The 12,615-nt window shown below is 34.0% G+C and overlaps 2 protein-coding genes across 8 annotated transcripts in view; one reads left to right on the top strand and one right to left on the bottom strand.

Moving 5' to 3' along the window:
- Nucleotides 1–12,615, top strand: part of LOC141496993 (calpastatin-like) — a 132,894-nt gene extending 120,279 nt beyond the window's left edge. For all 7 annotated transcript variants that reach the window (XM_074199577.1, XM_074199572.1, XM_074199573.1 and 4 more), the window contains 6 exons: nt 2,164–2,256; nt 4,040–4,075; nt 4,379–4,477; nt 5,599–5,658; nt 6,993–7,059; nt 8,870–12,615. In XM_074199577.1, the coding sequence (XP_074055678.1) occupies nt 2,164–2,256; nt 4,040–4,075; nt 4,379–4,477; nt 5,599–5,658; nt 6,993–7,043 (339 nt within the window). In that variant the 3' untranslated portion in view covers nt 7,044–7,059; nt 8,870–12,615. The remainder of the gene's footprint in view (nt 1–2,163; nt 2,257–4,039; nt 4,076–4,378; nt 4,478–5,598; nt 5,659–6,992; nt 7,060–8,869) is intronic.
- Nucleotides 9,088–12,615, bottom strand: part of LOC141496992 (endoplasmic reticulum aminopeptidase 1-like) — a 36,783-nt gene continuing 33,255 nt past the window's right edge. Inside the window, exon 19 of the mRNA XM_074199569.1 lies at nt 9,088–12,143. Coding sequence (XP_074055670.1) covers nt 11,991–12,143 — 153 coding nt within the window. The 3' untranslated portion in view covers nt 9,088–11,990. The remainder of the gene's footprint in view (nt 12,144–12,615) is intronic.

Here is a 12,615-nt window from a genome sequence, read left to right as displayed (position 1 = left end):
TGAAGTGCTTAGCACAGTCCCTGATGCATAGCAGATACTTTATAATGCTTATTCTCTTACCTCTTAATATATCAGATGATGGTGTCAGGATCAAAAAAAGGTATTGACATGTTAAAACTCTGAACTGAATCTTATAAGATGAAATTCAAAAGGGATAACTATAGACTTGCAGTTGGGTATAGTGAATCAACTACAAATATAAGATAGAGGATATCTGCATAAATAACAGTTGTTTTGAAAAGGATCCAAGGGTTTCAGTGGACCAGAAACTCAATCTGAATTGGATTTTACTGCCTTTGGAGGAGCTTAGCTTCCAGGAATAAAGAGGTGATGATCTTACTAGAATGTGTCCTTGTTAAACCTCATCTGAAGATTCAGTTCTGTATACCATAGTCTAAAAAATCATTGGCCAGCTTAAGGATGTATAGAGAAGGGCTGCTAGGATGGTGAAGGGCCCTTGAGTTCATAGCATATGAGGATTGGTAAAAGGAACTGGACAGGTTTATCTTGGAGGAAAACCTACTCCCTTGGGGATGCCTTCAATCAAGTATTTAAAAGAACATTATGCAGAGAAGGGACTGGATTTAGTCCACTTGGACCCAGAATTTAGAAATAGAAGAAAAGACTAGGCACTCCCAAGAGACAAATTAAGGCTTGATGCCAGGAAAAACTTCTAATTATTAAAAGTATCCAAAAGAGAAATGACTTGCCAGCAGGGGCTGAATGATCACAGTTAGAATATATTATGGAGGAAATTGCTTCATGTATGGGTTAGACTAGATGACTACCGTAGGTTAGATTAGATGACTAAGATTTCAGAGTATATGGGAGATGTAAGGTGTAAGAAGTCTGGAAAAAGTGGGGAAGTGGCAGGTTATGAAGATCCTTGAACAACAAAGAGAAGTTGTTGTTTTTTTTATTTGATCCTAGTAGTCACTAGAGTTTTTAGGGGAATGATATAGTCAGATCTGATTTTTAGGAATATCATTGATAGCTGACTTCTATAAAAAAAAGGTAAGATTAGGTAATGAAAATTTTGATGTGAACCCAATACTAGTCATTAGCCTAAGAGTAAAGCTTACAGTGGGAGAGGTCTATCTAGGTTGAGGCATAGCAAGCCATGAGTAGCTGGAGATCAAGGAGAAAATAGTTCAGCGCACTATATAGTTGAATTAGTTTATTATTACATTAAGACTGGGAAGGAAAGAAAATAAGGTCTAACCCCATTCATGGATCATTTTAACAGGAATGAGGACCTGAGAGACTTGGGAAGGGTAGAATAACCAGAGAGCATGCTGAGGATAAGAAATGGATATAGAAGGGATTGAGGCACAAAGAGAAACATAAAGATAAGCGTGTATGACCAGAGAGAAGAATTTCCATGTTCTTGATTTCCAAGGTAGATAATGTTGGGGTAATTTCTTTTGTGTAGCTAAGGTGAAGTGAAGGTGAAAGTCATGGGAGTTAAAGTTGATGAATTGAGTGGGGAAACCACAGGATTGAAGTTCCCCAAGTAAGATGTGGGATTTGGGCAAAGAGCAAGATTGTGAGACTCCTTGAGAAAGAAAGAATGGGCCTGGAGCCAGGAGATAGATAGCCATTGTCAGAACTGAATAGGGTGAACCAAAGATTAATGACTTCACTTTATATCCTCTGAAGAGAGGATCACATCATTCCTTTGTGATCTATCAGGTGTTAATGAAACTGACAGTTCACAAAATTATTCAAATGAACTAGGAAAGCTCAACTTTTGGTCTGCTAAATGATCTTATCATGACTCTGAGCTTCCCTTCCAATCACAATTACCAAAGGTTGCATTTCATCACTTATTCCTCTTGAAATTCATGTGTGCCCATATCTTGTCCCATTTATGAAATTATAAATGAGTTGAGTCATAGAATACCCCTGGCTTTTGAAGCTCAGTAACTTGCATGCAGTAGACATATAATCAACATTTTCAAATGCAAATAGAAAAATCTATAATTATTAACATTTTCATCCATGTTATATTGAAGGTATTGTCTTCAGTTGACTAAAACATTAAAAAAGCCATTTGTATCTATCTTTCCAAAATTCAATAAATACAGGGAAATTCAGGCTGCATTCTATGAAAAAAAAAGGAACAAATATTGATTATGATTTTTGTTTGCTCAATATTTCTAGGAAAAAGTTAAAGCTGAACATAGAGAAAAGCTGGGAGAAAGAGATGAGACCATACCCCCTGAATACAGGCATCTTCTTGATAATGATGACCAGGTAAAATGGCCCCTCTGGGTCCACAGACTATAAATTAGTACATTTAGTATATGAGTTTATATTTTTATCCAAACTTCAAGTGATGTATAAGGGAGGTGCTTTTTAAAAAATGTACATACAAATTTAAAGTGTGACTGTTCTTGAAAAAGAGTCTGCTGTTAGCATATCAGTGTCAGCTTTACTCAATTTGTAAAAAGACACATTTGAAGAGTGTGCAGAAAACTGACCTCTTGATCAGGAAAATCTATATTCATGTCCTGCTTTTGATAGGTCCTGTTTATGTGACCCTTAGCTTCTCAATGACCCTGACAACATGATGAAAACCTTGCCACTACTAAGAGGAAGTTGCAATTCTGTATTGATAGATAAAGTTTCCTTATTAAGAACTCTTTACGACAATGAAATCACAATTCCAGTTCAAAAAAGAAGGGAAGAGAGAAGGAACAAATCAAGAAAGAGGGAGAAATCCTAAAGTCAGAGGTCTAAAGGGGATGAAGGGGGGGAATGCAGGTATTCTGATCCATTATCCAAAGTCAGAGAGAAAAATGTTAGGTAAAATAGGATTCAAAATCAAAAGATCTGTTCATTTCTTACCTAGATATGTACAAGGCAGCTAAGGTGGTACAATAGATAAATTCCAGAGACTCTGAGCTCAAATTTGGCTTCAGACACTTTATACTAGCTGTGTGACCTTGGGCAAGTCACTTGACCTGATTGCTTCACATCCAGGACCACTCCCAGTCATCCTGTTCCATATCTGGCCACTGGACCCAGATGACACCAGAGGAGAAAATAAGGCTGGTGACTTAGCACAGCACCCCTTCACTCAAACCCAGGTCACTTGCTTTTCATGGCCTCATCTCCCTGATGTCATGGTCTTCTTTGAGAATGAAGAACAAATAACAATGAGAAAAATAAAAATTTCAGTCTTTTGATCCAGACATAGATGACTGTTTCTGACCCAGCCTTTCTAAACTGGTTTGCCTCTCAATCTCTGAATGACTTATTAAGTCTTTATTTTTAAAAATCATACTGTCTTCTTCTAGACAGATTACTGAGATGGATAAAAAAAAATTACACCCATCTGCTATGCTTTTGAGGTCCAATGAGATGAACAGAATGGTGGCAGAGCCAGAGTATCTTGTTAAATTTTATAGTACTGAAGCTGAAGCATGTGTTCAGTGTTCCCCAAGATACTGATGGAAAATGTGTTCTTTGATGCCACACTGTGGTCGTGGGGACTCTTAACATACATGGTTCTATGTACTTACCAAGCAACCGTGATCTTATTCATACAGTTTTTAATGTATCTATTATTTACCACTGTGACTCACAAATCTGTGGAAATAAGTGGTTTTTTATATGAAATTTTGCTTTTTTGTTGTTTTTGGCTTGTCTTGTCTTGTTTGGCTTGTATTGAATTGTAAAAACACACAAAAATTTACCAGAGGAGACAAAATAAGAAAAAAAAATATTTATAGAGCTAGCAAAATTTTTCCCATTTCATTCAAGAATGTCAAGTAATAATTACTTTAATATTTCCATATTTTAATCAATATGACAGATGGAATAGGAGGAAGAAAGATGAATTGTTTTCAATCTAGATTCCATGTCACCAGGGTAATATTTCTGGGGGTGTTGGTTCAGGATTCAAAAGTTTTTAATATTCTTCAACTTTTGGATGTTTTCTCATTTTGTTTTTACATATTTCAATTGTTGACTTTTTTAAAAATTTGAACATATATGAGAATATGCTTGATGGACAATGTATCTTGTTTTTAAGGGTAATCCAGAAAAGCCACCACCCAAGGAGCCAAAGGTAAAAACCATAATACTTTATTTCTCTATTCAATTCAAGTCTGACTGGGACCTGTGGGATAGTACACTTCATCTCACATCTGATATGATACTTTAATATCAAATAAAATGTAGAAGAAAAGAAGATGACAGAGACAGTTATGTGTAATATCTAATTCAGGATGCTCCCTCACTAAGAAAAATTCCTAAAAAATACTTGATAAATAACAGAAGATTTGCCATAAGGATTTTATTATTTCTTGTTGGTATTAGAAAATTTCCCTTACACTTTATATTTCTTTACTAATAGAAGTTTCCATTTCAGAATTCTGCAGATGGTGGGGACCCCATTGATATACTTTCAGAAGGGTTTGACAACTGTTCCCGGACTCCATCTCTAGAAGGTCCACAGAAACTGGTAAAGGTGCGTAACTTTTTTTCCTCCCAGTATGATGACAGTGAATAAAGATAGAGAATAAAAGATAGCACAAGGATTGCATTAGTATCCATGACATTTTAAAGTGACTCACCCAAAGTCATAGAGCTAATCATTAGTATTTTTATTTTGGTTCAGTAATGTCCAATTCTTTTTGACACCATTTGAGATTTTCTTGGCAAAGATATTGAAATGGTTTGCAATTTCCTTCTCCAGATCATTTTACAGATAAGGAAACTGAGGCAAATAGGGTGAAGTGACTTGTCCAGGGTCCTACAGACAGATTTGAACTGAGGCCAGATTTGAACTCAGGATGATGGGTCTTCCTGATCTCAGACCCAACACTCTAACCACTGTACCACATAGTTTCCAGTTTGTCAGTCAGTAAACATTAAGTATCTATATCCCAGCTACTATACTAAGTATTAGAATACAAAGAAAAATCAGGGGCAGAGCTCTGACTAAAACAAATGTCTCCCCCCTTACCAGTCCTATGCCTTCTCTATTCTACCGCATTGCTACCTGGCATTTCTATAGAAAGGGAAAGGGAAAGGGGGAAAAATGCCCTTCTTTCTTGTTTTCAGAATGAATACTCTAGATTTCAATTTATTATATTTTCTGCCTCCCCTCTCCACCAGTTGTTACTAGGCACAACTTGTATATTGTATTCTTCTTTTTAGAATCTGTCCTAGTATTCTGGTTGTTTTGGTTGTTATAACTGATTTTTTCCTTAATAATATAAACTGCACTTTTTTCATAGTAACAAAATAGAAAAGTCAATAGTAATATGATTATGATTAGTATTAGTTCTAAATAATGATTTTGAACCTTAACTCACCTAAGAACAGTTCCAAAAACTTCCTGCCTAAATTGAACCTCCTTTATAAAGAAACTCTTTATAATAGGTTTAAATGAATGATAGGTTGAAATGAATAGAATAGATTTAAATGAATGATATCCAAAGATATTAAATTGACCACTTAGTTATAATGAAAATGGGATTTCATGTTGTAGAGGAGAATAATCTGAACTAACTTAACTAAGGAGATTAATTATTTCTTAATAAGTTAATAATGACTAAATAATAATTATTTGTATTTTTTCTCTAGAAAAAATGTGAAAAGGATGTTAACAGCACCAAACCTGCTAAGAATGGTGGAAAATCCAAGGTAATAAATAAGCAAAAGGACTAATTTTAATAAGGCCCTGAAGTAGCTACTTATCCTTTTTTGCCATTTAAAAGATTAAAATCTATTTTGTAATGGTAGATAAATTTCCCTCTTGTGGAGAAATTTATTTTTAAAGTTAATTTCTAAAGAAAAGTGACTCAGTCCTTTACAACTATTAACTGATCCTTCCTAATATATCTTCTGAAAATGATATAGTTTTTTACTGAAGTCTTTCAACATTTGACTTCATAGTGGACTTATATATCTAAGAGTACAACAACTGAAGTGGCCATGGGATGTCATGATGGGATCCCTGAAAATAATTGTTAGAGCACTGTTTTTGATAGGGAATACTAGAATAAAAGAATAAGAGAATTCTGTTATAGATAGTTTTTATTTCATAAGATTTTCGACAAAGTAGCTCATGATATTCTTATGGATAGATCTTCAGATAACCTGAAGGGCTTTCTTATAGAGGACTAAGTAGATTTCATTTCTGTTGTTTCAGAAGATAGAATGACTGATGGGTAGAAATTAGGAAGGGAAGATCGTTTGAACTCAAAATAATTAAAGCTATGTATAGACAAGAGGAATAATGAGCTGCCTGTCACCAAAAAGCATTCAGAGAAAGGGGAGAAAGTTGTATTAGATGAATTCTAAGTTTTCTAATATTTCTTTAGTTCAGAGTGGTTGGATTTTTTTTTTGGATCAACATACCATAATGAGACAAAAATTATTAATTTAAGGATTAGTGTCATATGTTTTCTTACAAAAAAAACTATTCTAGAAGTGTTAGAATACTTTGAAATAAATTAGACACCTCTCTGTACTTGTAATTTGTTTATATCCATGAAGTATCCCAAGAAATGAGAAATGAAGGATAGATAGATATGAATTATCTCTTGAGCAGATTAAACATTTAGTTTTTACTTTTTAGTTCATATGTTGTGACAAGAAAAGTATGATCACACCTTTACCTTAAAAATTTAAAGGCATGATCCTATCTGATGAGGGAATTGATAAACTGCACACATAGCAGCTTATAGATTAGAGACAGAGATAGATGTATGGATGAATGGATACATGGATGGATGTGTGTGTGGGTGGGTAGATGGATGGAAGGATAGATGAATGATTGAATGGATGGATGATGTATGGATGGATGGATGAGGGATAGGTAGATAGATATTGGGTCTTACAGATCCCCTGGTACTTTTAGCTATTTTCTCCAAGTTTGAACTATCAAGAGACATACTCTTCTTTTTTAATTCAGTTTATTATTTTTAATACAGAAAAGGGGGAATTCCTATTGGTGATTTTGTTTTTCCTTTTAGACAAAAGAGAAATCTTCCAGGTCAAAAACCGATGTAGAAAAGACAAGTTAAAACTTCTGCCTACTGGGTAAGGTTTGGGAGTATTCCTTTTAAATGAACACTACTTGGGGCAGCTAGGTGGTGCATTGAATAGAGCTCCAGCCTTGGAGTCAGGAGGTCCTGAATTCAAATTCAACTTCAGATACTAATTACCTAGCTGTGTGACTTTGGGCAAGTCACTTAACCCCACTGCTTTGCAAAAACAAAAATAAAATAAAATAAATGAACACTACTATAATCAAGTACAAACCACATTTTCTAACTGTACCTGAAACATTACCTGACATGCCTAATTCATTTTTGCATGAAATATACATTCAGTAATTTATATCCTAAACAGTCACTCTCCATTAAAGCATCTTATAATTGGAAAACTGATTCTAGAATATTTAAATATATTAATCTTATAAATGGGGCACATTAAAATGTCATATCAGACTACTAAAGAAAACTTAAATCTGCAAGTAGAAACTTGATATGCTTATATTTCAAAATCTAAATCCTGATTCAAATCTAAATGAAAGAATGTTAATTATTCTAACCAGCAACAACAAGGAAGTGAAAGGCATGTCACAATTTAAAGTGTAAGGACCCCAACATTGAGTAAAAAGATATTGAGTAAAATGAGAAGCCTTGAGGAACAGTGTAGAGCTGACCAGTCTCAGGGTTAAAAAGACCTGGGTTCAAGTCTAGAGCCTTATATATACTGGAAGGGTTGCTCTGAATAAATTATTTAAACCTCCTACAAATCTCTCACTTATAGATTCTGAAATGGAAAGCAATCTGTTTCAGTGAACAAAGTAAGCTGATGAAATCATAAGTCTGGATTAAAAAATCAAAAGCCCAAATGCAACCAAGTTGGAATGGGGAGTTCATAAAAAAGGAACTCTGAGGAGTAGGAAGATTTGACTACTTTTATACTCTTTATATATAGTGGATAGAGAACTGGGCCTGGAATGAGGAAGACTCAGCTTCACAGATTCAAATATGGCTTCAGATACTCACTAGCTATGTGATCCTGGGCAAGTCACTTAACTTTATTTGCCTCAATTTCCTCACCTATAAAATATGCTAGAGAAGACAACTGTAAACCATTCCAGCATCTTTGTCAAGAAAACGGCAAATGGGCTCACAAAGAGTTGGACACAACTGAAATGTTTGAACAAAATACTTTTAAGATTTGAGAAATAAAGTAGTGGGTTCTCATGATCACTGTATCTTCAGTCACCTTAGATTAGAATCAGAAGACATGAGGAAATCTCAGATTTTGTAAAGGTCTTGCCTTAGGATAACTAAACTATCCCAGATGGATAGATCTGTATCCTAGCCATTAAAAAAATGCATATACAATTAATTCTTGTCAAGATGCTTGTGATCTGTAAGGAATCAGAATGAACCTAATGAGAATTAAGAAGCCAATCTACAAATTGTCAGATTCGCTGTGACATATTTTTATTAGATTAGAGGGGAAAGAGGTAAAAGGATTGGAGAGGATATTGGATTCATACAGAATGGCTATATTCTCTTAATTTATTGATGCTATAAAGAGTAATTGAAGGAGATGATTAGTTGGAGGCTAGAGCTATTGAAAAGCTTGCAAACCAAATAAAAATTTTTATGGGTCAAATGCTTTAGGCAAATTATTCAGCTTCTGATGATTTTTTTGAGATGTGACTTGTTTTGTGATTGATTGCCTTTCACAGTCTATCCCAATATATGATTATCCTTATTAGATTCTTGGTAGATAATACATATTTGGTACCTTTTGGGAGGGGAAGGGGGAAGATTTCCATATCAAATGTTTCATCAACTTTCTTTTCTTTGACTTTTTTCCTTAGGCTATCCACACATGCTACAAAATCTTCCTTCAAATGGTGAATGGTAACTTTAAACAAACCAAAGTCTTTTGGAGCAGAAAGCAATTATTCAGGGTGGCTTTTTGTACAGTGATGTTTGTGGAATCCTTTGACATTCTGAAAATTTTAGCTTCATGTTCTTTTTTAAGAAATGAAAGGGATATGCCTTGGTTGCCTGTATTATTGTGCTAAGAGATGATAAACATTTTTTTATTTTCTTTTTTGGGGGTGAGAAAGGATGCTTTATATTTTTAAGAATTATATTTCATAAAAAGTTACTTATGGCAACCAAAAAAAAGTCTGCAAACTTTTGCACATATACATACAGTGCCTGTCAATTTTAGTGGGTATCTTCTGGTTTCCAATATTTTTTAAAACATTTGAGAAATGCTTTCAAAGTTCTGGAATATTCTGATTGCTGGTTACCCTTTGTGGCTTGCTTCTTGGGAAGTACTGGAAACTTCCTTGATATGGAAAATTGTGTATGGTGCACACATCTCTACTATGGCTGCTGATAATAAAAGAACAATCAAAACCCTGAATAGTACCTTTTCTACAGAGCAGGGAGCAAAGTGCATCATGTGACTTTTTTTCTCCTCAATGCTTCTCCCTTTTACCCAGAAGGATCAGACATTTCTGAGCTTGCATGCCAACACAAAGCATACAGAGACTCAGGTGGGAAAATCATTATCAGAACATAACACGGCCTCAGAGCTGATAGCAAACATGTATAGAAAAAAGTTCTTGGAATGCATTTGTGCCTTCAACAATCCATTTTTGGTTTTATATTCAGTTCTGATTATCAGTCAAGATGAATGCTGGTGGCTCTGTTATATAAGACTTGAATAGAATTTTTAAAAGCAATATTAAAATGTTAGTCTTTGCACTGTACAAACTTTGTAGAAATTAAGTTTGCCGAGTAAGGACAAAAATAATTTTGCTGCTTAAAAAAACAACATGAAACTTGGTTTTTCATCTACCTATAACAATTTGAATAAAGATCTAATGTTTTTCAATAAGGTTTCACTCCAAGGAACCATGAAGCACCCTGAGGTGGAGGGTTGGGTTTGGGTTTGATGAGCCTTCATCTGATATTGATCATTAAATATAATTTTAGAAGACTTTACTAGATGGACTCTTCCAAAGTTTTGTTTAGGATTGTATCATTGCAAAAAAGTCTGAGAATCACTCTTCTTGAATGGATAATAAAGTATTTTGAAGGAAAACAAGTTATGGATGTGGCACTCAACATATAGTTGAATATTAAACAGTTGCTTCATATGATCTTTAAAATTGTTGAATTCTTAATACTGAATGATAGAAAGAGATGCTAGGCTCACAACCCAAAGATTAAATTTGAAAAACTGTATTTTATAGAGTGTAATGTCGCCAATCATCTGTAAAGATAAGCCTCTGTGACACTGAATTCCTTGAAGAGATCAAAGAACTTTTAAAAACGAAATATGAACCACCAAAACCCTGGTTCTGATAGAGGACAATGGGTACCACATCTGCACTTGTGTACATCCTGGTAGCAACACTTAATAGAGAAGCTAATTGTTATTTTGTGCATTGGGGCAAAGATGATCATTCACTTATAAAAAAAGATAACTGTACTTTGATATGGGAATGGTATATCAGCTTAAAACAAAACTTTCCTACAAGTAGATAAAAATTAGTGTCCAACATAAAAAAGTCACCATGTTTCATTAAAATATACAAATTAATCCCATTTTATTTTAAAACACTTTCCATTAAAATAACTTTCATTAGTTTTTAGTGGTTTTTTTAACAAGAAAAAACTGAAAAGTATGGCTGTTCATTAAATTTACATTTCCCCAATAACAAAAAAATGTGACTTTATAAAACATCATTATCTAGAAAAGTATCCATGATACACTTGTTTTAACTCAATATATCTCAAGTACTTTCTCCACTCAAATATTGTTAACTTACTTTGTTTTTCAACACAAAATTCCAGATATCTTTTAATTCATATAAATTGCAAAGGTAGTCGATTTTCATTTAGACTCCTATGTTTAGTAGTTTCAGTCATCTTGTAGTTTAACATTTTAGTGTCAATGATAATACAATTAATAACTGACTTAATTGTTCTTCATTGGCATTAAAATGTCATAACTGCTTCATCACTCATGGTCAGACCAAATTACTTCGTACTTCTCCCTTCCTTCCATCTTATTACCAAACAACATCTCTCCAGCTTAATCTCAGCTAATATTTTTGCTTCTTAACTCCTTTTGTGCCATGGTCCTCTTCTCAGAATGAAAATCCTTAAATAGTGTATATTTAAGGGTTGTGAAGAAAACCAATTATATTGAAATAAAAATGTAATTTTTTTCTCACCTAAGTTCAAGGACCCCAAACCTGAGGATCCACAGCCTTAATAGAAATATCAGCAGTTGCTTCATATGATCTTTAGAATGTTTGAATTCATGATAATGAATGAAAGAAAGAGATGCTAGACCCACATCATATAGATAAAATTTGAAAAAAGAATTTTTACAGAGTGCCAAACTTTAATTTATTTTTTAACAATAGACTTCATATTTTAATCTTGGAGCATACTTGTTAGAGACCCTACTAGTTTTGAGATAATCATTCTGATATTCCTCTCACTTTTCTATCCTGAAGAACAAAAATAAATATAATAGACATGCTTCATAATATTCAGATTTATCTAGGGATGTAAGATGTGTAAAGATCTTTTTCAAAACCCTGTGAGGTAGGTAGCATCAGAGTTATTTTATTTTACAGGTGCAGTGAGGAAACTGCTCCTAAGACAGAGTAGGTAATGGAAGGTCCCGGATTCAGATGAAAAGCACCCAAGTATCGTTTGCATTCTGTTATGTGTTTGACACTGAATTGGCACCTGCATATTACTATGTCAATAACACTGCTGAGAGAGATGAATAGCTAGTCATAGGGGAAAAATGAGGGGAGTTGAGTTAGAAACCATCCTTTTTGGATGCTAGAAAATATATTCATCTTGTAGCAAAAAAGCTTTTTTTTCTTAGTAAATTCACCTGCACCACAAAATCTAGTAATTACAGTAGATCACAGGACTCCGGCAAGACATAAATAGCTACAGTAAGCTGGTCCTTTTTTGTAACCACACTCTGATTTTCTCATAATTCTGATTCATCCAGTGTATATTTTCTTCAATCGTTTCAAGAGTTTGCTGGACACAACGAAGCTGGGAACCATTTTCCTTCAGAGAGCTGAAGAATTCTTTCACCTTTTGAGGGAAAATGAAAAAAGTGTCTTTTTCCTTTTTATTTTACATTAAGCACAAATTGATATTTTTAATAACTTAAAGAGACCTAAGAGACCATCTAGTCCAAACCATTCTTTTTTTTAACAGATATACTATTGAGACCCAACTCATCCCCAAATTTAAAAAAAATATATAAAATAAAACTTCAGCATCAGCAAAGATTTCATATAAAAGCCATGTCTCTAGATAGTTATCTGCATTTGAACTTTAGTTCAGGCTACTTCAAAATAAGGAAGGTTTCTTAAGGTCATTTTTTTTTCATATGTGGGTTTCTTTTGCTCATCCAGACTTAGAAACTCAACATTAGTTCATTGTTCTGGTTTAACTAAGAGTGTACTTACTTGCTATATAGCTTGCACTTTCTCTCTCTCTCTCTCTCTCTCTCTCTCTCTCTCTCTCTCTCTCTCTCTCTCTCTCTCTCTCTCTCTCTCTC

This window comes from Macrotis lagotis, chromosome X, assembly GCF_037893015.1.
Source record: "Macrotis lagotis isolate mMagLag1 chromosome X, bilby.v1.9.chrom.fasta, whole genome shotgun sequence".
Taxonomy (NCBI): Eukaryota; Metazoa; Chordata; class Mammalia; order Peramelemorphia; family Peramelidae; genus Macrotis; species Macrotis lagotis.
This window is presented reverse-complemented; position numbering and strand designations above follow the sequence as displayed.